Raw genomic sequence first — 27,114 nt, 5'->3', positions numbered from 1 at the left:
TGCCAAACAGCGTCCTTGTCCAGAAGCCTTCTCAATGGCTCGCAGACCTCTGAGAGGTGTGGTAGGAATTTTGCTAGGTAGGTAACAAATCCAATGAAGCGTTGCAGGGATTTCACATTTGCTGGCTGCGGCATATCCTGTATGGCTCTGATTTTTTCTGGGTCAGCCTTCAAACCCTCCCAGGTTAGAATGTGTCCATGAAAGCGGACCTCTTTGACCTTGAATTGCAGATTTTTCATGCCAAGTCTCAATTTTACCTGCCTACAACGATTCATCAGTTCCAGCAGTTTGCCATCATGATCTTGCTCTGCTTCCTCATCTGTGTCCCCACAGCCAACCACAAGGATGTCATCAGCTATTGGTTCAATACCACCGAGTCCAGCCAATAGTTCATGTTGTTTATGTTGATACACCTCTGGTGCAACTGATACTCCAAAAGGCAGTTTGAGCCATCTTTTCCTGCCCCACGGAGTCCAGAAGGTTGTCATGTAACTACTTGCATCATCCAACTTACACTGTAAAAATGCATCAACAAGTGTGAACAGACGTGCCTTAGGCAGCTTGTACAAAACATCCTCGAGAGTTGGCATGATGTAGTGAGATCGTCTCAGTGCCATATTTAAGAATTTGGGATCTATGCATACTCGTAGCTTATTTGGCTTCCTTACAATCACCGTATTACTTATCGAGTCAGTTGGGTCAGTCACTGGTGCCAAGTGTCCATTGGCCTCATACTGGTCAAGCTGTGCCTTAACTGCTTGTTTTAATGCCACCGGCACATTGCGTGGTGCACATTGGACTGGAGGGACACTCGCATCAAGGTCGAAATGAACTTCCCCTGGTACAGATTCCACTGGCCCAGTAAACACATCACTAAATTCCTTTAGCAGCAGTTGTTTTGTCAAGGGCCCCTTGGATAGATTGTCCATCACATTAAGCTCTGCAGGGACGGAGAAACGTATCAGCCCTAGACGCTCACAGGTTGAGCCAGACAACAGTGGCTTTTGGCAGGCTTCCACAATTTCAAACTCCAGCTTGTGTGTTAGTCCACGTATGGCACATTCTGTCTTGAAGAGCCCTAGAGATTTCATAATCGCACCTGAGTATAACTTTAACCTGGTGTCACTTGGCAGGAGACGTGCTTCTGGTGCTAACACCATTTTGTCTCTTAAGCACATTACATCACACGTTGCTCCTGAATCGAGCTGGCAGGATTGGGGCTTATTATTTAAATGTAAAGTGACGAACCATTTCTTTCCTCTGGATTGCACAGTGCCGATCAATTCACTGCTGTATATAACTTCCGTGGTGTGTGTCTCTTCCTCATATGTGGATGTGTTCTCCACGTTGTGTAATTTGCCTATTGATGGCCGTCGTTTACTTGACAAACAAACGTTAGCAAAATGGTTTGTTCTTCCACAAGACTTACAAGACTTCCCATAAGCTGGACACTGCTCTTTAATTCTTTGATGCACAGTCCCACAGTATTTGCAAGCTGTAGGGTTGGCAGTATTTGTGCTCATCAGGCGGCGTTGCTGCAGTTTGTTTATGTTGCGATGCTGCATTTAGAATGGCTGTAACATTGTGTTGCTGATCTGCTGTGAGGGTCAGATTGTGTTTATACACATGCCTGCATTCACTGCCCATGACTCTTCTCAGGGTTGCTGCCTGCACTACTGCAGATTTCTCATTCAAGCCTGTAGCCAGAGAATAATCTTCAAATTCAGCTCTGAAACATTCCCAATTGCTGCTCCAATTCCCACTCATTGTCATCCCCTCTGGGGGAAGTATGCAGTTCATGGCAGCCATAATGTCAGTAAGCCTCTGAGCTATCAAATATCAGAAAGTCCACAGTCTCAGGCTGTAGTTCACAAACCTGTGTTTCCCAAAGCTGCTGTGCTCCAAACAAGAGACTCAGTCCTGATTCAAGTCACTTCTGACACCATGTTTCATGTACAGGAATGCAGACAACACAAGATGCTGGTGTGAGGAATCATGTTGTACACAGAACTACATCCAGGTCAGCATAGAACAGGAAACAGGAAGTATAAGGCAATGCAATATTACCATATGCAAGTAGGGTCACAGGATTTGCATAATAACTCTATAACACCTGCCTGGAGTTTGCATGTTCTCCATGTGCCTCTGTGGGTTTCTTCTGGGTACTCTGGTTTCCTCCCACACTCCAAAGACATGCTGGTAGGGTAATTGGCTTCTGTCTAAACTGGCCCTAGTATGTGTATGTATGAATGTGAGTTAGGGACCTTAGATTGTACACCCCTTGAGGGTTAGGGACTGATGTGAATGTACAATATATATGTAAAGTGCTGCATAAATTGATGGCGCTATATAAGGACCTGAAATAAGTTTAAAAAATATATACAGTCCATACACACACAGCACAAGGCCAGGGTCACACTGCCAGAGATTTCCCAGGGCTGCAGTTCCTCTGAGCTCCACAAGGTGGTGATCTCACTTCCACCCATAGGAGGAAGTCTCTAAAGAAGACAGGAAGTGATGTCAGGTACAGACAGGAAGTGATGTCAGGCATAAATAGGAAGTTCCGGGTGAGAGGTGATTGGGGAGGAAGTAGAAAGGAGACATTGGTGGAAGTGGCAGCAGAGGAGGTAATGAGATGTTATTTCCTATTTACACCCAGTAACCCCCCTGTCACGTCCGTCCTCTTCCTCCATAGTCACGTCCGTCCTCTTCCTCCATAGTCACGTCCGTCCTCTTCCTCCATAGTCATGTTCGTCATCCATAGTCACGTCCGTCCTCTTCCTCCATAGTCACGTCCGTCCTCTTCCTCCATAGTCACGTCCGTCCTCTCCCTCCATGGTCCTGTCCGTCCTCTTCCCCCATGGTCCTGTCCGTCCTCTTCCTCCATGGTCACGTCCGTCCTCTTCCTCCATGGTCACGTCAGTCCTCTTCCTCCATGGTCACGTCCGTCCTCTTCCCCCATGGTCCTGTCTGTCCTCTTCCCCCATGGTCCTGTCCGTCCTCTTCCTCCATGGTCACTGTGACGTCTTTTATCTCCAGCAGATGATGATACACACATACAGTCATGGCCGAAATTGTTGGCACCCTTGATATTTCTCCAGGAAATCATGTATTTCTCACGAAACGTATTGCATTAACACATGTTTTGCTATACACATGTTTATTCCCTTTGTGTGTATTGGGACAAAACAAAAAAAGCGAGGAAAGAAAGCAAATTCGACATAATGTCACACAAACCTCCAAAAATGGGCTGGACAAAAGTATTGGCACCCTTTCACAACTGCGGATAAATAAGAATGTTACAAGCATGTGATGCTCCTGTAAACTCACCTGGGGCAAGTAACAGGTGTGGGCAATATAGAAATCACACCTGAAAGCAGATAAAAAGGAGAGACGTTCACTTAACCTTTGCATTGTGTGTCTGTCTGTGCCACACTAAGCATGGACAACAGAAAGAGGAGACGAGAACTGTCTGAGGACCTGAGAACCAAAATTGTGGCAAAATATCAACAATCTCAAGGTTACAAGTCCATCTCCAGAGAACTAGATTTGCCTTTGTCCACAGTGCGCAACATTATCAAGAAGTTTGCAACCCATGGCACTGTAGCTAATCTCCCTGGTCGTGGACGGATGAGGAAAATTGATGAAAGATTGCAACGCAGAATAGTCCGGATGGTGGATAAGCAGCCCCAAACATGTTCCAAAGACATTCAAGCTGTCCTGCAGGCTCAGGGAGCATCAGTGTCAGCGCGAACTATCCGTCGACATTTAAATGAAATGAAACGCTATGGCAGGAGACCCAGGAGGACCCCACTGCTGACACAGAGACATAAAAAAGCAAGACTACAGTTTGCCAAAATGTACTTGAGTAAGCCAAAAGCCTTCTGGGAAAACGTCTTGTGGACAGATGAGACCAAGATAGAGCTTTTCGGTAAAGCACATCATTCTACTGTTTACCGAAAACGGAATGAGGCCTACAAAGAACAAAACACAGTACCTACGGTAAAATATGGTGGAGGTTCAATGATGTTTTGGGGTTGTTTTGCTGCCTCTGGCACTGGGTGCCTTGACTGTGTGCAAGGCATCATGAAATCTGAGGATTACCAAAGGATTTTGGGTCGCACTGTAGGGCCCAGTGTCAGAAAGCTGGGTTTGCGTCCAAGATCCTGGGTCTTCCAGCAGGACAATGACCCCAAACATACGTCAAAAAGCACTCAGAAATGGATGGCAAAGAAGCGCTGGAGAGTTCTGAAGTGGCCAGCAATGAGCCCAGATCTAAATCCCATTGAACACCTGTGGAGAGATCTTAAAATTGCTGTTGGGAAAAGGTGTCCTTCCAATAAGAGAGACCTGGAGCTGTTTGCAAAGGAAGAGTGGTCCAAAATTCCGGGTGAGAGGTGTCAGAAGCTTATTGATGGTTATAGGAAGCGACTGATTTCAGTTATGTTTTCCAAAGGGTGTGCAACCAAATATTAAGTTAAGGGTGCCAATACTTTTGTCCAGCCCATTTTTGGGGTTTTGTGTGACATTATGTCATATTTGCTTTTCTGCCTCTGTTTTATATTTGTTCCAATACATACAAAGGGAATAAACATGTGTATAGCAAAACATGTGTTAATGCAATACCTTTTTTGTGTGAAATACTTGATTTTCAGGAAAAATATCAAGGGTGCCAACAATTTCGGCCATGACTGTATATAGTGTGGGAACCCAGATTAACCCCTTCAGGGGCACAACATTCCCCCACTTCCGGGGCCGGAATATTCTCCTCATTGTGGAGATGGGTCACCTTCTCACCTCATCAGTCTATACTAACGGATTATATGACTTTTATCAGTGTCGGGGGATGGGGGGTTATTTCGGGGGGATTGGAATATGAATGTCTTTATTTTATAAGATTCAAATAGGAAGAAAGAGGGAAAATGTCATTTGTAGGAAATGTCCTGAAAACGTATTTCTCCATAATGATCCCAGTCTCAGATATTCATCCTGAAATGTGATCAGTAAAGTCTCCGGAGAACACGGAGATCACAGGGATAGGATGTGTCCTGGCAAAGCCCAAAGACAACATTCATCTTTCAGTTTAGGAGAGTCAGAGAATCCTATGACATCACACTGACCTCACAGCTCCTCCTCCCCCCAATGTCCCTCCATCCAGAGTCAGAGAATCCTATGACATCACACTGACCTCACAGCTCCTCCTCCCAATGTCCCTCCATCCAGAGTCAGAGAATCCTATGACATCACACTGACCTCACAGCGCCTCCTCCCAATGTCCCTCCAACCAGAGTCGGAGAATCCTATGACATCAGACTGACCTCACAGCTCCTCCTCCCAATATCCCTCCAACCAGAGTCGGAGTATCCTATGACATCAGACTGACCTCACAGCTCCTCCTCCCAATGTCCCTCCAACCAGAGTCGGAGAATCCTATGACATCACACTGACCTCGCAGCTCCTCCTCCCAATGTCCCTCCAATCAGAGTCAGAGAATCCTATGACATCACACTGACCTCACAGCTCCTCCTCCCAATATCCCTCCAACCAGAGTCGGAGTATCCTATGACAGACTGACCTCACAGCTCCTCCTCCCAATGTCCCTCCAACCAGAGTCGGAGAATCCTATGACATCACACTGACCTCGCAGCTCCTCCTCCCAATGTCCCTCCAACCAGAGTCGGAGAATCCTATGACATCACACTGACCTCACAGCTCCTCCTCCCAATATCCCTCCAACCAGAGTCAGAGAATCCTATGACATCACACTGACCTCGCAGCTCCTCCTCCCAATGTCCCTCCAACCAGAGTCGGAGAATCCTATGACATCACACTGACCTCGCAGCTCCTCCTCCCAATGTCCCTCCAACCAGAGTCAGAGAATCCTATGACATCAGACTGACCTCACAGCTCCTCCTCCCAATGTCCCTCCAACCAGAGTCAGAGAATCCTATGACATCAGACTGACCTCACAGCTCCTCCTCCCAATGTCCCTCCAACCAGGGTCAAAGAATCCAATGATATCACACTGACCTCACAGCACCTTCTCCTAATATCCCTCCATCTGGAATCAGCCCAGCCTATGACAGTAAACTGATCTCACAGCTCTTCTTTCCAATGTCCCTCCATCCAGAATCAGAGCATCCTATGACATCACACTAACCTCACAACTCCTCCCCCAAATGTCCCCTCACCCATCTGACTGTTTTCTCCTATGCTCTTATAATGTGGACTGATCCTTGGCATTCTCCCTTGCAAAGCAGGACTGTTGGTCCTGCCTTGTATGTAATGACATCACAATGCCTCCAACAAGTTTTCACACCTATGGGGAGGTCTGTGTAGGTATTGTGATGTTTAGCTCAGTGGTAGAAGCACTTTTGTGAGTCCTTCCCATTCTGAACTGTAGTTTAGGGCTTGTTGGCCCGCCTTTGTTGAACAAACTCCTAGCTTAACAGGATAATAGTTGCCCACATGGGTTTCCACCATCAAAACACAAAATGATGCCAAGCCACCTGGCTCTTTCTTCAGCAGTGTAGACCTCGGCTCTTGGAAGGTCCATCTGAAAGGGCCACAGAGTACCTCTGTGTTTCTATGTCCTTCTCCCACCACCCCTGTCTCTCGCAGGCTGTCAGGGATCCGGGAATGACCAGAAATGTGTGGACTGACACAGGGAAGTAACAGGTTTCAGGAATGATATAATAATACAATTTATTATTAGCTGCCCAAATATACAACGCTCAGTAAATATACCAACCTTCCACTAATCTTAGTATGTGCAGGAACACAGGCGCAGTCAGGGCTGGAGAGGTGGAAGGGTCAGGCCGGCCATATGGTTCTGTTAACGACCGTCTGGTTGTACCTCTAGCAGTCCTCAGGACAGGATTCCCCAGGGCATGGAGTCTAAGTCCCAGTCTGCTTATTCACCAGGGCCCCTGATGGTGGGGATGGACTTGGAGCAGACAGGAACCAGGTCGCGGCCCCTGAGTACACCTGCTCGTGGTAGAAGGATCTGCCAGAGGTATATGCAGGTAGGAAGCCTGATGTGAAGAGGCAGAAGGTGTGAGCAGGGATGGCTGGATCCATGCAGGATGGATGGATCGTCTGGGTAGCGTCAGGCGTAGTCAGGCAGGCCAGGTCAGCAACGTGCGGGCAGCGAGGTACCGGAGGAGCACGCAGAGAATGGTCAGGGTCACAAGCCGGGTTCAGTAACTCACGGGCAACACGGTAAAGAGGATCAGGCAGAAGGATGGTCAGGCACGCCAGGGGTTAAACAGGAGACGGTCATCAGGGTCAGGAACAATGCAGAGTCGGCAACAAATCAGATAGGCAGAGGAACAGGAACACAGGATACAAGGTACAGGGGCTCATGGGGAAACAACACCAAGGTCCTGACTACAGGTCTGGCCATTCCTTAAATACACCTCCTGCAATCAGCCCCAGGTGTTGGCTGACTGCAGGAGTGAGCTTCTGGCTGCTGAGAGCACCCGCTGGTCAGCCCTGGTACTGCAGCCCACACGGCAGGTGAGTCCCACCACCAGTGCTGAGTCCATTCCTGACACAGACATTTCAGTTGCAGAACCCTCATGTAGGGGTTTTCATGACACTCTGGGCTCTCTGTGCTCTGAGGCTTTAGATTCCCACAGTCCTATGACTTGCCTAGTCATCACGGCCTTCCCAGTCCTCCAGGCTCACTTAGCCATCTCCACTTCTTCAGTCCTATGGACAAGAAATGAAGTGTCCCTTGAGTGGAGTACGCCTGTCTCCTACCGGGAACCCTGAACTATGCCCAAGTCCTTCATTGTAAGGGCCGTGCACAACTGCACCCACAGCCTGCTGGTCTCCTGCAAGACCTGGACACTGGGTTGGAGGTTTCTTCCCTCTCAAAACTCTACAAAGTCTCCAAACTCCGGAACCCAATCTTGGAATACTAAAACCTAGAAAAAGTTGAAAACCCACCTTTCTGCATTCAGAATCAATATTTCCGAACACTCTGCATTTGTGTGAACCCTGTGTCATATCTTTTCACAGTGGCAGGGACTCCCTCCGTCACAGTATAATATACAGTCCTAAAGACCTGCAAGACCTGGACACTGGGTTGGAGATATCTCCAAACTCCAGAACCCAATCTGGAAGTATCAAAACAAACATTCTGCATGAAAGTTTGAAAAAAAAAATAGCTTTTGAAAGTATGAAAAACTAACTTTCTGCTTTTAGAATCAGTGTTCTGGAGCTCAGCATTCTACATATGTGCAGTCCGTGTGTCATGTCTACTTCCCTTTTCACACTGGTGTTCCTCGTCATAGTATATTATACCTCAGTCCTGAAGAGGGGTTTTAACAAAATGGAGACCTGAATGGTGATGTGAGGATTCTGTGAAGGTCATGTGACATTGCTTTTACTAGTAATAATAAAACACAGACCTGACCGGAGAGGTGAGGAGGATTCTGGGAGGTCACATGACATCACTTATCTCTATTAATAAAACACAGACCTGACCGGAGAGGTGAGGAGGATTCTGGGAGGTCACATGACATCACTCTTATCTCTATTAATAAAACACAGACCTGACCGGAGAGGTGAGGAGGATTCTGGGAGGTCACATGACATCACTTATCTCTATTAATAAAACACAGACCTGACCGGAGAGGTGAGGAGGATTCTGGGAGGTCACATGACATCACTCTTATCTCTATTAATAAAACAGAGACCTGACCGGAGAGGTGAGGAGGATTCTGGGAGGTCGCATGACATCACTCTTATCTCTATTAATAAAACACAGACCTGACCGGAGAGGTGAGGAGGATTCTGGGAGGTCACATGACATCACTCTTATCTCTATTAATAAAACACAGACCTGACCGGAGAGGTGGGGAGGATTCTGGGAGATCACGTGACATCACTCCTATCTAATAAAACACAGACCTGACCGGAGAGGTGAGGAGGATTCTGGGAGGTCACGTGACATCACTCTTATCTCTATTAATAAAACACAGACCTGACCGGAGAGGTGAGGAGGATTCTGGGAATGTCATTTGATTTTGCTATTTGTGTTCATTTATAGAGTTTTCCTCCTGTGAACCCTGGTGATCATATGACATCACATTGCCTCCACCTCCTGTTTCAGAGTAGTAACCTCAGGAACAATATTGTTGTTGAAGAGGAGGATGAGGAGTATGGAGTGATGGAGGAGTTTTCAGAAGGACACGAGGATATGATGGAGCCACCTAATACCAGGAACCCACCAGAGAGATGTCCCCGTCCTCTGTATTCCCGGGATTCCACACAGGAAGGTCACACCATCCCTCACCATCATCAGGTAGATGAAGAACATTTATTGGTAGTTGTAGTTTGCACACAGCATGTTGTTATAATTAATTTTTGTTATATGTTCAGAGTGGAATCCTAAGAGATGATAGCATACTACCCTAACCTGCCACTATACTTCTATAACCTGCCACTATACTACCCTAACCTGTCACTATACTACCCTAACCTGCCACTATACTTCTATAACCTGCCACTATACTACCCTAACCTGCCACTATACTTCTATAACCTGCCACTATACTACCCTAACCTGTCACTATACTACCCTAACCTGCCACTATACTTCTATAACCTGCCACTATACTACCCTAACCTGTCACTATACTTCTATAACCTGCCACTATACTACCCTAACCTGCCACTATACTTCTATAACCTGCCACTATACTACCCTAACCTGCCACTATACTTCTATAACCTGCCACTATACTACCCTAACCTGTCACTATACTACCCTAACCTGCCACTATACTTCTATAACCTGCCACTATACTACCCTAACCTGCCACTATACTTCTATAACCTGCCACTATACTACCCTAACCTGCCACTATACTTCTATAACCTGCCACTATACTACCCTAACCTGTCACTATACTACCCTAACCTGCCACTATACTTCTATAACCTGCCACTATACTACCCTAACCTGTCACTATACTTCTATAACCTGCCACTATACTACCCTAACCTGTCACTATACTTCTATAACCTGCCACTATACTACCCTAACCTGCCACTATACTTCTATAACCTGCCACTATACTACCCTAACCTGTCACTATACTACCCTAACCTGCCACTATACTTCTATAACCTGCCACTATACTACCCTAACCTGTCACTATACTACCCTAACCTGCCACTATACTTCTATAACCTGCCACTATACTACCCTAACCTGTCACTATACTTCTATAACCTGCCACTATACTACCCTAACCTGCCACTATACTGCCACTATACTACCCTAACCTGCCACTATACTGCCACTATACTACCCTAACCTGTCACTATACTACCACTATACTAACCTAACCTGTCACTATACTTCTATAACCTGCCACTATACTACCCTAACCTGTCACTATACTACCACTATACTAACCTAACCTGTCACTATACTTCTATAACCTGCCACTATACTTCTATAACCTGCCACTATACTACCCTAACCTGTCACTATACTACCACTATACTACCCTAACCTGTCACTATACTTCTATAACCTGCCACTATACTACCCTAACCTGCCACTATACTACCCTAACCTGCCACTATACTACCCTAACCTGCCACTATGCTACCCTAACCTGCCACTATACTACCACTATACTAACCTAACCTGTCACTATACTTCTATAACCTGCCACTATACTACCCTAACCTGTCACTATACTACCACTATACTAACCTAACCTGTCACTATACTTCTATAACCTGCCACTATACTTCTATAACCTGCCACTATACTACCCTAACCTGTCACTATACTACCACTATACTACCCTAACCTGTCACTATACTTCTATAACCTGCCACTATACTACCCTAACCTGCCACTATGCTACCCTAACCTGCCACTATGCTACCCTAACCTGCCACTATGCTACCCTAACCTGCCACTATGCTACCCTAACCTGTCACTATGCTACCCTAACCTGTCACTATACTACCCTAACCTGCCACTATACTACCCTAACCTGCCACTATACTACCCTAACCTGCCACTATACTACCCTAACCTGTCACTATACTACCCTAACCTGTCACTATGCTACCCTAACCTGTCACTATGCTACCCTAACCTGTCACTATACTACCCTAACCTGTCACTATACTACCACTATACTACCCTAACCTGTCACTATACTGCCACTATACTGCCCTAACCTGTCACTATACTACCATAACCTGCCACTATACTTCTATAACCTGTCACTATGCTACCCTAACTTGCCACTATACTACCCTAACCTGTCACTATACTGCCACTATACTGCCCTAACCTGCCACTATACTACCATAACCTGCCACTATACTTCTATAACCTGCCACTATGCTACCCTAACCTGCCACTATACTACCCTAACCTGTCACTATACAACCACTATACTGCCCTAACCTACCACTATGCTACCCTAACCTGTCACTATGCTACCCGACCTGTCACTATACTACCACTATACTACCCCAACCTGCCACTATGCTACCCTAACCTGCCACTATACTGTCGTAACCTACCACTATACTGCCCTAACCTGTCACTATGCTACCCTAACCTGCCACTATTTTACCCTAACCTGCCACTATACTACCCTAACCTGTCACTATGCTACCCTAACCTGCCACTATACTTCTATAACCTGTCACTATACTACCCTAACCTGTCACTATACTACCCTAACCTGTCACTATGCTACCCTAACCTGCCACTATACTTCTATAACCTGTCACTATACTACCCTAACCTGCCACTATACTACCCTAACCTGTCACTATACTGCCCTAACCTGCCACTATACTATCCTAACTTGTCACTATACTTCTATAACCTGTCACTATACTACCCTAACCTGCCACTATACTGCCACTATACTACCCTAACCTGCCATTATACCTCCCTAACCTGTCACTATACTACCACTATACTTCTATAACCTGTGTGGGGTTAGCTCAGGTGGGGGATCTCCTTCCCTGGGACAAAGGTAGACCGCACAGCAGGCTTTCATCAAAATCTGACTGGATGTCAGTTTTTATTAAAAAGGTTTGCAAGAAAATATCAAAATAAACAAAACATCAAAATAAACCCTTGCCATCCAGGCACTAACTAAACAGCAGATGATTCCTCTCTCAGAGGTGAAGGGCTTCTCCCTGTCACCAAAACAAAATAACAGCAAACCTTTTCTTGCAGGTATAGTCCATACACACAGCTCTCTCAGAATACCTCTCTGAGTCCCAGGCCACGAGCAACTCCTTGCTCCAGCCCTGCCCTTTTTATACCACCTGTTGGTGGAGATCAGTGGAGTCCAAACTCTGGTCCGGAACCACCTGCTTAACTGTGGCCCCGAAAACCCGGAGTGGACTCCACCTAAACGGTCAGGTATGAGCATATGCGAGGTGACACATAGCGTCCCTCTATCACCTCGCCGTTCATCCGGTCACATATCCCCCCCCTCTGCTCAAGCCCCTGAGGCTGAACAACTGTCCCAACCAGACAATGGACCCGGGAGAGGGCATCTACATTATTTTGCAGTTTCCCCGCTCTGTGTTCCACTGTGAATTTGAACACTTGTAGCGCGAGAAACCACCTTGTCACTCGACTGTTTTTCTCCTTATTATCACACATCCATTTGAGCGGGGCGTGATCAGTAACCAACTTGAACGGTCTTCCTAACAGGTAATATTTCAGGGCCTCCAAGGCCCATTTGATGGCCAAACATTCCTTCTCCACAATGGCATAGTTTCTCTCATGTTTGTTGAGCTTTCTACTTAGGAAGACCACAGGGTGCTCCTCCCCATCTCTGATTTGGGACAGTACCGCACCTAGTCCCACGTCAGAGGCATCAGTCTGTACCACAAACTCTGTTGTGAAATCTGGGGTCACAAGCACAGGTTGAGCACAGAGAGCTTGTTTCAGCCTTTGAAATGCGGTCTCCGCCTCAGGATTCCACTTAATCATGACTGACCCCCTACCTTTTGTCAGATCTGTCAGTGGGGCTGCAATGGTGGCAAAATTGGGGATAAACCGCCTGTAGTACCCCGTGATTCCAAGAAATGCCCGGACTTGTTTTTTATTTACAGGTTGGGGCCACTTTTGAATTGCCTCAATTTTATTGATCTGAGGCCTAATGAGACCTCGACCAATGATGTAGCCAAGATACTTGGCCTCCTCTAAGCCAATGGCACACTTTCTGGGGTTGGCGGTAAGACCTGCTTCCCGCAGCGAATCTACGACCGCTTGCAAGAGGGACAAATGAGATTCCCAGTCGGGACTGTGGATGACGACATCGTCCAAGTAGGCAGCTGCATATTGGCGATGTGGTCTCAACGTCTTGTCCATCATCCTTTGGAATGATGCAGGAGCCCCATGCAAACCAAACGGCATCCGCTTATACTGAAAGGACCCCTCGGGGGTGGAGAATGCTGTCTTTTCTTTTGCAGCTTCCGTTAACAGAATCTGCCAATAGCCTTTGGTCAGATCTAAGGTGGTTATGTACCGAGCCGTTCCCAACCTGTCAATGAGCTCATCCACCCGAGGCATCGGGTACGCATCAAACTTGGACACACTGTTCAGTTTCCTGAAATCATTACAGAAACGAATGGTTCCATCTGGTTTTGGGACCAGCACTATGGGACTCGACCACTCACTGTGAGATTCCTCAATCACTCCCAACTCTAACATGTCCTTTATTTCCTTTGCCACCGCTTCCCGCCTGGCCTCGGGTATTCTATAGGGCTTGACATTTACGCGGACCCCGGGCTGGGTAACTATGTCATGCTGTATGACAGTCGTCAGTCCAGGTAGGTGGGAGAAGAAATCTCCATTTTTCCTCACAAACTCCTTAACATCATTTTGTTGGGCTACTGACAAGGTTTCCGTTATAGGTACCTGAGGGGCCACGGGAACCACGTCCTTTTGGGGGCTTGGTACTGCCAACAAACTTTCCCTGTCTTTCCAAGGTTTTAAGAGATTCACATGATAGATTTGTTCAGGTTTCCTTTTTCCTGGCTGGTAAACTTTATAATTTACTTCCCCCACTTTCTCCCTAATTTCAAAGGGACCTTGCCACTTTGCGAGGAATTTACTTTCCACGGTGGGGACTAGCACCAGCACTCTATCCCCAGGGTTGAAGGTACGGATCCTGGCACCCCGGTTATAAACCCTTCTCTGGACCTCCTGGGCTTGCTCCATGTGTTCCCGAACAAGTGGCATGACAGCTGCGATTCTATCCTGCATCTGTGAGATATGCTCGATGACACTTCTATAGGGCGTGGTCTCTCCCTCCCATGTTTCTTTTGCGACATCTAGCAATCCCCTGGGATGTCTACCATACAGTAATTCAAAAGGTGAATATCCTGTAGATGCCTGAGGTACTTCTCGTATAGCAAACATGAGATATGGTAGCAAAAAATCCCAATTTCTCCCATCTTTGCCCACCACCTTTTTTAACATATTCTTAAGGGTCTTGTTAAACCTTTCCACAAGCCCATCGGTTTGGGGGTGGTAGACCGAGGTACGGAGATGGGAGATTTTGAACAATTTGCATAACTCTTTCATAACTCTAGACATAAATGGCGTGCCCTGATCCGTTAATATCTCCTTTGGGATACCTACACGACTAAACACCCGGACAAGCTCTTTGGCGATATTTTTAGCTGAGGTATTACGCAAAGGGATGGCTTCAGGATACCGGGTGGCATAGTCAAGTATAACCAGTATGTGCTGATGGCCCTGGGCAGACTTTACTACTGGACCCACTAGGTCCATGCCCACTCTTTCAAACGGTACTTCAATTATGGGTAGAGGTACTAGCGGACTGCGAAAATGGGGTGAGGGCGCAGAATATTGACATTCCGGGCATGACTCACAATGTGCTTTGACGTCTCCATGTAAGCCTGGCCAAAAGAATCTCTGGGTTATTCTCTCCTTTGTTTTCTCTACACCCAAGTGTCCGCCCATTATATGCCCATGGGCTAAATCTAGTACCATCCGGCGAAAGGGTTTGGGGACCACTAACTGTTCTACCACCTCCTCCCCTTGCTTTACCACTTGATACAGCAAGTTATTGTTAAGAGCCATGTAGGAAAAAGACACCGCTACATCATTTTCAACTGGTTCCCCATCAATCATTTTAATGTTTTCACGGGCTCTATTAAGTGTGGAATCTTTCAGTTGTTCCGTACAAAAATCCTCTTTTCTGACCTCTAGGTCAGGCACCACATTCTGTCCACTCTCACTAGAGCCAGCGATCATCTCTTGTTCTATATCCTCACTGTCTGGGGTTGGATCCAACTCCTCCTGCTCCCCAGCCATTACAGAGAAAGGAAAAAGATCTACACCTTCCTCGGATACACCAACAGTTTCCCCTTCCACCTTGCCGTCAAAGGGGTCAGGAGTGAGTTCAGGAGTTTTCGGCGTTTCCCCAGCAGGGGGAGCTCGGTCCTCCTGACTCCCCTCCTTATCCCATAACTTCCAGAAATGGGGAAAATCTCTTCCCACTATGGCTTCATGAAGCAGAGAGGGCACCACCCCCACTGAATGGGTCACAGGGCCCCAGGGAGTACCAATCTCCACCAGAGCAGTCTGGTAATTACGTGTATCACCATGAATACAAATAACCCCAATCGTGCTAGGGTGTAAGCTGGCAGGGTTTACCAAATCACTCTTAACCAAGGTCACAACACTACCCGAGTCTAGCAGAGCAGTTACTGGCTTTTCATCAATGGCAATCACACACATTTGCTTTTCCATGCGTTTCTGACATGCTGCAGTACATACCACCTGTGCAAAAAGAGACATGCGTTTTCCTAAATAAGCATTTTCACATTGCATAGGTTCATCATTTAAAGGACAGTTTGCAGCAATATGACCTAACGCATGACAACGATAACATATTATATGTTCAGTGCTTAGACCTCTAAATGGCCTTGGGGACCTTCCTGACCTATTTGGCCAGTCTCTAGGTCCTAAGCCTACAGTCTCATTATCTGACACAATAGTCTTATCATTTTTTCCTGAGCCTTTGGCCCATGGAACAGTCTTACCGGATCCTCCGGATAGTTTTCCACCCCTAGTGACCTTGGGGTACGGCCCAGGTGAGTGCCAAAAGTCCTCAGCGGCTGCATATCTCTCCACCAGGTCCACCAGCTCATTTGCAGATTTAGGGTCTCCACGGCCGACCCACTTCCTCAAAGTGGCAGGGAGTGCACGTAAATATTGGTCCATGACCACACGCTCCACAATCTGAGGGCCTGACAATACCTCTGGCTGGAGCCACTTTTTGGAGAGATGTATCAAATCGAAAATCTGAGATCTGGGTGGTTTGTCAGCCCTGTAATGCCACTGATGCACCCGCTGAGCCCGGACTGCAATGGTGACGCCCAGGCGTGCAAGGACCTCAGCCTTCAGTTTCTCATAGTCCTGGGCATCCCCTGGTTCCAGGTCATAATAGGCTTTTTGGGATTCACCCGTCAGAAATGGCGCAAGCAGTCCTGCCCATTGCTCCTTTTCCCATCCTTCCCGAACAGCAACCCTTTCAAAAGTTGTGAGGTAGGCCTCCACATCATCCGCAGGTGTCATCTTCTGCAAAACATAGCTGGCCCGCGCCATTTTCTGCTCCACTGGCAGCGGATCTGCAGATTCCTTCTTTAATTCCAATAGGTGTTGGGCCACCTGCTTAAGGAGCTCTCGGTCTGCTTGTTGGGCTTCATGTTGTGCTTGTTGGGCTTCCGACAACTGGCGATTTGTCTCCCGTTGTGCTGCGTTGGCCTGCAGCAAGGCTCTTATAACTTCCTCCATCTTCCCACTTGCTCAGGAAGTTGCCCGCCAAATCCACCATATGTGGGGTTAGCTCAGGTGGGGGATCTCCTTCCCTGGGACAAAGGTAGACCGCACAGCAGGCTTTCATCAAAATCTGACTGGATGTCAGTTTTTATTAAAAAGGTTTGCAAGAAAATATCAAAATAAACAAAACATCAAAATAAACCCTTGCCATCCAGGCACTAACTAAACAGCAGATGATTCCTCTCTCAGAGGTGAAGGGCTTCTCCCTGTCACCAAAACAAAATAACAGCAAACCTTTTCTTGCAGGTATAGTCCATACACACAGCTCTCTCAGAATACCTCTCTGAGTCCCAGGCCACGAGCAACTCCTTGCTCCAGCCCTGCCCTTTTTATACCACCTGTTGGTGGAGATCAGTGGAGTCCAAACTCTGGTCCGGAACCACCTGCTTAACTGTGGCCCCGAAAACCCGGAGTGGACTCCACCTAAACGGTCAGGTATGAGCATATGCGAGGTGACACATAGCGTCCCTCTATCACCTCGCCGTTCATCCTGTCACACGTGCCACTATACTACCCTAACCTGCCACTATACTACCCTAACCTGCCACTATACTACCCTAACCTGCCACTATACTTCTATAACCTGCCACTATACTTCTATAACCTGCCACTATACTACCCTAACCTGCCACTATACTTCTATAACCTGCCACTATACTACCCTAACCTGTCGCTATACTGCCACTATACTACCCTAATCTGCCACTATACTGCCACTATACTACCCTAACCTGCCACTATACTGCCACTATACTACCCTAACCTACCACTATACTGCCACTATACTATCCTAACCTGCCACTATACTACCCTAACCTGTCACTATACTACCCTAACCTGCCACTATACTGCCCTAACCTGCCACTATACTTCTATAACCTGCCACTATGCTACCCTAACCTGCCACTATGCTACCCTAACCTGCCACTATACTACCCTAACCTGTCACTATACTACCCTAACCTGCCACTATACTACCATAACCTGTCACTATACTGCCCTAACCTACCACTATACTACCCTAACCTGTCACTATGCTACCCTAACCTGTCACTATACTACCACTATACTACCCTAACCTGTCGCTATACTACCACTATACTACCCTAACCTGCCACTATACTGCCACTATTCTACCCTAACCTGTCACTATACTGCCGCTATACTACCCTAACCTGTCACTATACTGCCCTAACCTGTCACTATACTACCATAACCTGCCACTATACTTCTATAACCTGTCACTATACTTCTATAACCTGCCACTATGCTACCCTAACCTGTCACTATACTACCATAACCTGCCACTATACTTCTATAACCTGTCACTATGCTACCCTAACCTGCCACTATACTACCCTAACCTGTCACTATACTGCCACTATACTGCCCTAACCTGCCACTATACTACCATAACCTGCCACTATACTTCTATAACCTGCCACTATGCTACCCTAACCTGCCACTATACTACCCTAACCTGTCACTATACTACCCTAACCTGTCACTATACTACCCTAACCTGTCACTATACTACCCTAACCTGTCACTATACTACCACTATACTACCCTAACCTGTCACTATGCTACCCTAACCTGTCACTATACTACCACTATGCTACCCTAACCTGTCACTATACTACCACTATGCTACCCTAACCTGTCACTATGCTACCCGACCTGTCACTATACTACCACTATACTACCCCAACCTGCCACTATGCTACCCTAACCTGCCACTATACTGCCCTAACCTGTCACTATACTACCACTATACTGCCCTAACCTGTCACTATACTACCACTATACTACCCTAACCTGTCACTATGCTACCCGACCTGTCACTATACTACCACTATGCTACCCTAACCTGTCACTATGCTACCCGACCTGTCACTATACTACCACTATACTACCCCAACCTGCCACTATGCTACCCCAACCTGCCACTATGCTACCCTAACCTGCCACTATACTGCCGTAACCTACCACTATACTGCCCTAACCTGTCACTATGCTACCCTAACCTGCCACTATGCTACCCTAACCTGCCACTATACTACCACTATACTACCCTAACCTGCCACTATGCTACCCTAACCTGCCACTATACCACCCTAACCTGTCACTATGCTACCCTAACCTGCCACTATACTTCTATAACCTGTCACTATACTACCCTAACCTGCCACTATACTATCCTAACCTGCCACTATACTGCCACTATACTACCCTAACCTGCCACTATACTATCCTAACTTGTCACTATACTTCTATAACCTGCCACTATACTACCCTAACCTGTCACTATACTTCTATAACCTATTACTATACTACCCTAACCTGCCACTATACTATCCTAACCTGCCACTATACTGCCACTATACTACCCTAACCTGCCACTATACTTCTATAACCTGCCATTATACTGCCCTACCCTGCCACTATACTACCCTAACCTGTCACTATACTACCACTATACTTTTATAACCTGCCACTATACTGCCCTAACCTACCACTATGCTACCCTAACCTGTCGCTATGCTACCCTAACCTGTTGCTATACTACCCTAACCTGTCGTTATACTTCTATAACCTGCCACTATACTACCCTAACCTGTCACTATACTACCCTAACCTGCCACTATACTACCCTAACCTGCCACTATACTGCCCTAACCTGTCACTATACTGCCCTAACCTGCCACTATACTGCCCTAACCTGCCACTATACTACCCTAACCTGCCACTATACTACCCTAACCTGCCACTATACTACCACTATACTTCTATAACCTGCCACTATATTGCCCTAACCTGTCACTAAACTTCTATAACCTGCCACTATACTACCCTAACCTGCCACTATACTGCCAATATACTACCCTAACCTGCCACTATACTACCACTATACTTCTATAACCTGTCACTATACTACCACTATATTTCTATAACCTGCCACTATACTGCCCTACAAGCTGCTGACCCTTTCCTCTGCCATGCTGACCTCCCATTCTCTGCTCCCCTGATTTTTTTGTAATGCTCCCCCACATCAGACAGGCTAGATCTGACCCTACAAAGAGTATGGAGATATGGAGGGGCTTTTGAAGAACACAAGGATATTATGGAGCCACCTAATACCAGGAACCCACCAGAGAGATGTCCCCATCCTCTGTATTCCCGGGATTCCACACTGGAAGGTCACACCATCCCTCACTGTTACAAGGTTGGTGGGATGGAGCATCTAGAACTTGGACTCATAGAGACAATGTGCTGATTTTTTATGTGATGTCTCAATATTTAAATCTTTGTTTTACAGATGTTATTTTGTTCCTTCTCTTGCTTTAGGATAAAGATCTGATAGATATAGAAGTTGATGTTACAGAAGAAGAAGAGGCGTATGTGAGGGATGATCAGCAGTCTATGGAGGAGGATGGAATAACGGGGACATTTATAGAGGAGGACACTCCTACAGAGATCAGCACAGGTGGGTCATGAACACTAAATCCATTCCTCCACCCATACTGCTCACTGATTGGTCCAGAGTAGGGCGGGGACTGGGTGATATCAGCCTGTAATCCCCTGGTCACTTTCCTGAGCTGTGTTCCCCGTCCTGTATTCCTGGATTTCTCTCGGATAATCTTCCTTCTCTGTGCTGCAGACACAATTTATGTATCTAGACTGGATTTATGGAGATTCTGAGATTCAGCTGGCAGCAAAATGTTGATTTTTTTACCATAGGTATTGCTTGACCTAGGCACATGGGCCTTGGGTCTTCTTCTCCTTGGGTCTTCTTCTCCTTGGGTCTTCTTCTCCATGCCCAGGTCTAGCAAGATCTCTGACAGAACAATTCTCCCAGGGTTACTTGTTCTGTAGTCAGTTGGCTGCCCCGGGTGGAGGGATATGTCTGTATAGTCTCAGACCCAAGTCACTGAGTGCAGTCTCAGGAGATGGGAGGCAGTGAGGTGGGACCTCTGCAACTTGTCCCAGTTAAACCCTGGTTCACACTGACAGATGTGTTTTAGACCTCAGTGATTCGCATGACATGGAAAATAAAATGAATTCCTATGGAGGTCGTTGACATCTGTGCAGTACACACGCAGTGCGATTTGAAAAAAGGGTCGTGTGCATCTTTGGAGTGTTGCGATCCATTTATGAAGTCTCTAGAGGAGAACGTAAATTGCCCATGAAATCTGCTCACATCACAGGCAATTCCAGTACATTTTCGCCAAGTCTCCCGTGTGTCAGAGAGCTGGTTTCCAGCGAGAGGGAGAGAGGCATTTATCTAAAAGTATTAAAATTGCAAGAAAAAAGCATTGCTATCCAAGGTGCTTCGTATCACAGGTGCTCCTTGGATCGCACTTGCAAAAATGACTTGTCTGCTAGCAACAGGATTCTGCACTGACAGCAGAATGTAAACTAGTGCCGGCATGAAAAAATTACAAATTCATACCAGGCCCTTTGGGTTTGGTATAGATTTTGAGGGGAACCCCACACCAAACTTTTTTCTAAAATGGCCCCGAAAATCCATACCAGACCGTTATCAGAGTGTGCAGACCAGGAAAGAGAACATGTGAGCGAGCACCACCTTGAACCATACAAAGTGGAGCAGATATCGGGGGACTGGAGGAGGGTCTCATTCAATTTCCACGAGGGAGGGGGGCCACGCAGTCAGGTCCAGCTGGAGAGTGAAATGGACAGGGGCATGGTCAGAGAATGAGACAACATTGAATTGTGCGGAGACCACGTTGGGGAGCGCCTGGTGGGAAAGTAAAAGATAGTTGAGGCGGGAGTAGATGTGGTGGACCGGGGAAAAGAACAAAACATCTCACCCTTGGGAGTTTAACAGTCACCGGGGGTCCACTAACCGTAGGAGCTGTAGGTCTCCTTTCAAACGCTGGAGGCGGAAGAAAGATAGATGTGAGGATCCCCACGATACGTCTAGTAGAGGGTCCATTGCAAAATTGAGGTCCCCTCCAGTAGAGGGTCCATTGCGAAACTGAGGTCCCCTCCAGTAGAGGGTCCATTGCGAAACTGAGGTCCCCTCCAGTAGAGGGTCCATTGCGAAACTGAGGTCCCCTCCAGTAGAGGGTCCATTGCGAAACTGAGGTCCCCTCCAGTAGAGGGTCCATTGCGAAACTGAGGTCCCCTCCAGTAGAGGGTCCATTGCGAAACTGAGGTCCCCTCCAGTAGAGGGTCCATTGCGAAACTGAGGTCCCCTCCAGTAGAGGGTCCATTGCGAAACTGAGGTCCCCTCCAGTAGACGGTCCATTGCGAAACTGAGGTCCCCTCCAGTAGAGGGTGCATTGCGAAACTGAGGTGCCCTCCAGTAGAGGGTCCATTGCGAAACTGAGGTGCCCTCCAGTAGAGGGTCCATTGCGAAACTGAGGTCCCCTCCAGTAGAGGGTCCATTGCGAAATTGAGGTCCCCTCCAGTAGAGGGTCCATTGCGAAATTGAGGTCCCCTCCAGTAGAGGGTCCATTGCGAAATTGAGGTCCCCTCCAGTAGAGGGTCCATTGCGAAATTGAGGTCCCCTCCAGTAGAGGGTCTAATGCGAAATTGAGGTCCCCTCCAGTAGAGGGTCCATTGCGAAATTTAGGTCCCCTCCAGTAGAGAGTCCATTGAGAAACTGAGGTCCCCTCCAATAGCGGCTCCCTTGCGAAATTGAGGTCCCCTCCAGTAGAGGGTCCATTGCGAAATTGAGGTCCCGTCCAGTAGAGAGTCCATTGCGAAATTGAGGTCCCCTCCAATAGCGGCTCCATTGCGAAATTTAGGTCCCCTCCAGTAGAGGGTCCATTGCGAAATTTAGGTCCCCTCCAGTAGAGGGTCCATTGCGAAATTTAGATCCCCTCCAAAGACCAGGGAGATATATAGATTTTGGCATTCACTGTATCAGTTTGTAGTGTCCTATTATACATGTAATGAGGGGTGGTGCTCTCTTGGGGAGCTGTGCAGCTAATGATGGGTCATTTTAAACAGTGTTCCTGTCTAGGAGAACTCTGCTACCCCAAAACTTTATTGAGATTTTTGTAATAAAAACTTATGATTTTATATTAATGTGCCTGTTAAATTTTTTCTGAGAGAAGCCATCAGCACCGAAAAAATCCCCTCTTCCCTTTTTTTCTTTTTGATTGGTTTTTCATATATCTAATGGGGGTGTGGTGACCGAGCCTCTTAACTTTTCTATGCTCTTCAATTATATATGTATTCTCTTTTTGTTACACCCATTTCCTACCAGCTGGACATTTTATATCGGATGATGTGATTGGAGCACAGACTTTTACATGGTGATAATAATGTGATAACATCCTCCAACTTTGGACCCTTAAACAGAAAGTGATAATGAGGGAGGAGTCAATACCCCAATGATGGTGGTCTTCAGGATCAGTCCAGTCTTCATCTTGGTTGTTCTCCCCCCATCCTCACTCTCTGACCTCCGGTGGGGCTCAGCCCCGCTGTTCTTCATGACTAAATCATGGAGTAAATAAGGAAGTGCAGTACTTCTTGTGTTGGGAAGATGGTGATGAGTGATAGAGGGGGTGGGGACCCTCGTCCTATAATCCCCTCCTCACTGTCCCTCCTATAAAAGACAGTTCTGGTTGTTTCCTCACTCTCTGACTAAGGTCCATGAATAAAGAAATAACCTGGTAGGAGATCAGAGGAGCCATTTCCTAGTTCCCTTGAGGGTGGAATTGTAAGCTCCTCAGAGACCAAGCTGCCTGATGTGGGCGGAGTCTTGGTTTGGGGAAACCAATCAGCTCCTGTCTAGTAATCCTCTTTGTCTTTGTGTTTTAGTCCATGGCCGGGAGATGAGGAAACCCTCCGAGGATTGTCTCACTTTGTCTCCAGACTGGAAAGTAGAAGATGAGGACATCACACAGTATAGTCCAGGAGAAAGCCTGGCTCCCTCCAATGTCCATCCGGCACCACCCAGTGTAGATGGACCATCGGAATCCTCGTATCCTGAGGAACCTCAGATTTTCCGGGACCGGGCCAGCCTTCCAACAGAGAAGAGGATTTCCTGCACTGAGTGTGGGAAATGTTTCCAATTTAAATCCAACCTTAATGAGCATATAAGATCTCACACGGGGGAGAAACCATTTTCCTGCCTGGAGTGCGGGAAATGTTATTCAAAGAAGTGCAATCTTTCCATACATCAGAGATCTCACACTGGGGAAAAACCATATTCCTGTCCTGAGTGCGGGAAATGTTTTTCATATAAGTCACATCTTTCCACACATCAGAGATTTCACACGGGGGAGAAGCTGCATTCCTGTTCGGAGTGCGGGAAAAGCTTCATACAAAAATCAGAACTTGTCCTACATCAGAAATCTCACACGGGGGAGAAGCCATTTTCCTGTCCTGAGTGCGAAAAACGTTTCAAAGAAAAATCAGAACTTGTCACACATCAGAGATCTCACACGGGGGAGAAGCCATTTTCCTGTCCTGAGTGCGGGAAATGTTTTGTACATAAGTCGAACCTTGTCATACATCAAAGATTGCACACGGGGGAGAAGCCGTATGCCTGTCCTGAGTGCGGGAAATGTTTTAAACAGAAATCAAACCTTGTCATACATCAGCGATCTCACACAGGGGAGAAGCCGTATTCCTGCCCTGAGTGCGGGAAATGTTTTGTAAGCAAATCAGAACTTATCACACATCAGAGGTCCCACACGGGGGAGAAGCCGTATTTCTGTCCGGAGTGCGGGAAATGTTTTTCTCAGAAGTCCAATCTTTCCAGACATCAGAGATTACACACGGGGGAGAAACCTGTTTCCTGTTCTGAGTGAGAGAATTGTTCCTCACCGAAGGCATGGATGAAGTGTCAGACCGTGTTGGCGGGTGATGGCTGTAGAAGAATAAAAATGTCATTACCTTTCATTTATTTAATACATTTTATGATGAAAGCTTTCATACTTAGAGGTCTGTTTTTTTAACCAGTTCCCAACCGTGCTATAGCAGAAGGACAGCTACAGCGCAGTTGTCTAGTTCTGGGACGACGTCCATGGATGTCATTCCAGAACACGCTCCCCTGCACGACCCCAGCGGCACGTACCCGGCGCCGCCGGTGATCGCTGTGTCCTACAGACACAGTTGATCATGTGATATGGTAAATGACCAATCTCAATGGTCTTTTACCACATGATCAGTCGTGTCCAATGACACAGCAGATCACCGGGTAAATACAGTTGCACTGCACGCTGTCACAATGTGAGGAAAGTACTGCCGATAACCGGCAATTGTCATCGAAGGGATTGGCACTGATCATAAGGGCACTGATGATCAATGCCCAGCAGTGCTGTCCACCTGTACCCATCACTGCCTTCCACCTGTACCCATAAGTGTCACCCACCTGTGCCCAGCTGTGCAGACTATCAATGCAGCATCATCAGTGCCGACTATCAGTGCCCATCAGTGCTGCCTATCCATACTACCTCATCAGTGCTGCCTATCCATGCCACCTCATCAGTGCCCATAAGTGCTGCCTATCCATGCTACCTCATCAGTGCTGCCTATCCATGCTACCTCATCAGTGCTGCCTATCCATGCCACCTCATCAGTGCTGCCTATCCATGCCACCTCATCAGTGCTGCCTATCAGTGCCCATCAGTGCTGCCTATCCATGCTACCTCATCAGTGCTGCCTATCCATGCCACCTCATCAGTGCCCATCAGTGCTACCTATCCATGCCACCTCATCAGTGCCCATCAGTGCTGCCTATCTATGCCACCTCATCAGTGCTGCCTATCCATGCCACCTCATCAGTGCTGCCTATCCATGCCACCTCATCAGTGCTACCTATCAGTGCTGCCTATCCATGCTACCTCATCAGTGCTGCCTATCCATGCCACCTCATCAGTGCTGCCTATCCATGCCACCTCAACAGTGCCCATCAGTGCTGCCTATCCATGCCACCTCATCAGTGCCCATCAGTGCTGCCTATCCATGCCACCTCATCAGTGCCCATCAGTGCTGCCTATCCATGCTACCTCATCAGTGCTGCCTATCCATGCCACCTCATCAGTGCCCATCAGTGCTGCCTATCCATGCCACCTCAACAGTGCCCATCAGTGCTGCCTATCCATGCCACCTCATCAGTGCTGCCTATTTGTGCCGCCTCATCAACACACATCAGTGAAGGAGACAAATTACTTGTTTGCAAAATTTTATAATAGAAAGAAAAACTTTGTTTTTCAAATTGTTTGCTCTTTTTTTGTTTGTAGCACAAAAAATAAACCCCACAGTGACAAAACAAATACCACCAAAAGAAAGCTCTATTTGTGTGAAAAAATGATAAAAACCTCATATGGGTACAGTGTTGCACGGCTGCGCAATTGTCAAAGTGCGACAGCACTGAAAGCTGAAAATTAACCTGGGCAGGACCCTTCTACCGGGTAGAAGTGCCTGGTAGGCGAGGGGTTAATACCCGGGATTATTTCCTCCTTTCCCCCATTTTCTATGTTGGGATCTTTTCTACAATACTTTGTTATAATAATAGAACACGTTGTGTATTGTATTGTACACCAATAATAATGACTCCGCCCCCACATTCCAGACCAATCAGATTTCTAACTTTACTACTTCGTGATATTTTGACTGTATTCTTGCTAAAAGTAAAATTATGATTAAAAAAATGTATGGGGGGGGGGGGGGGGGAGGTGGTGTGCTGATGCAAGGAGGACAAACTTTGGGATCCGAAAATTAGTCATAGGTGATGCTTTAAAAGCCTTTACAGGTCATTGGTTTAGAGTTATCTGTATAGAATGGACAGCCCAGAGTGCAGAGGTCAGGTGTGTGTCGTATACAACCCAAGGTACAGAGTGCAGAGGTCAGGTGTGTGACGTATACAACCCAAGGTACAGAGTGCAGAGGTCAGGTGTGTGTCGTATACAACCCAAGGTACAGAGTGCAGAGGTCAGGTGTGTGTCGTATACAACCCAAGGTACAGAGTGCAGAGGTCGGGTGTGTGACGTATACAACCCAAGGTACAGAGTGCAGAGGTCGGGTGTGTGACGTATACAACCCAAGGTACAGAGTGCAGAGGTCGGGTGTGTGACGTATACAACCCAAGGTACAGGGTGCAGAGGTCGGGTGTGTGTCGTATACAACCCAAGGTACAGGGTGCAGAGGTCAGGTGTGTGTCGTATACAACCCAAGGTACAGAGTGCAGAGGTCGGGTGTGTGACGTATACAACCCAAGGTACAGGGTGCAGAGGTCGGGT

General features: G+C 47.1%; 2 protein-coding genes across 3 annotated transcripts in view; both read left to right on the top strand.

Moving 5' to 3' along the window:
- Window positions 1-27,114, top strand: part of LOC149441087 (uncharacterized) — an 84,820-nt gene that overhangs the window by 32,017 nt on the left and 25,689 nt on the right. Inside the window, exons 3-4 of one of the 2 annotated variants that reach the window (XM_089657760.1) lie at window positions 20,849-20,856; window positions 23,923-24,578. In XM_089657760.1, the coding sequence (XP_089513886.1) occupies window positions 20,849-20,856; window positions 23,923-24,578 (664 nt within the window). Of the gene's footprint in view, window positions 1-20,848; window positions 20,857-23,906; window positions 24,579-27,114 lie in introns of both variants that reach the window. The other variant, XM_089657761.1, reaches the window with a different exon arrangement.
- LOC149441088 (uncharacterized) lies at window positions 2,584-21,088 on the top strand. The gene is made up of 3 exons (XM_089657771.1): window positions 2,584-2,627; window positions 9,059-9,313; window positions 20,240-21,088. Exons 2-3 carry the CDS (start codon window positions 9,089-9,091, stop codon window positions 20,387-20,389), a joined length of 375 nt encoding a protein of 124 aa, XP_089513897.1. The 5' UTR covers window positions 2,584-2,627; window positions 9,059-9,088; the 3' UTR covers window positions 20,390-21,088.

The sequence above is a fragment of the Staurois parvus genome, unplaced genomic scaffold, assembly GCF_062004578.1.
Source record: "Staurois parvus isolate SC_StPar_1 unplaced genomic scaffold, SC_StPar_1.0 ptg001026l, whole genome shotgun sequence".
In the NCBI taxonomy this organism is placed as follows: domain Eukaryota; kingdom Metazoa; phylum Chordata; class Amphibia; order Anura; family Ranidae; genus Staurois; species Staurois parvus.
The sequence above is the reverse complement of the archived record's forward strand: the minus strand, read 5'-3'. Positions and strand labels throughout refer to the sequence as shown.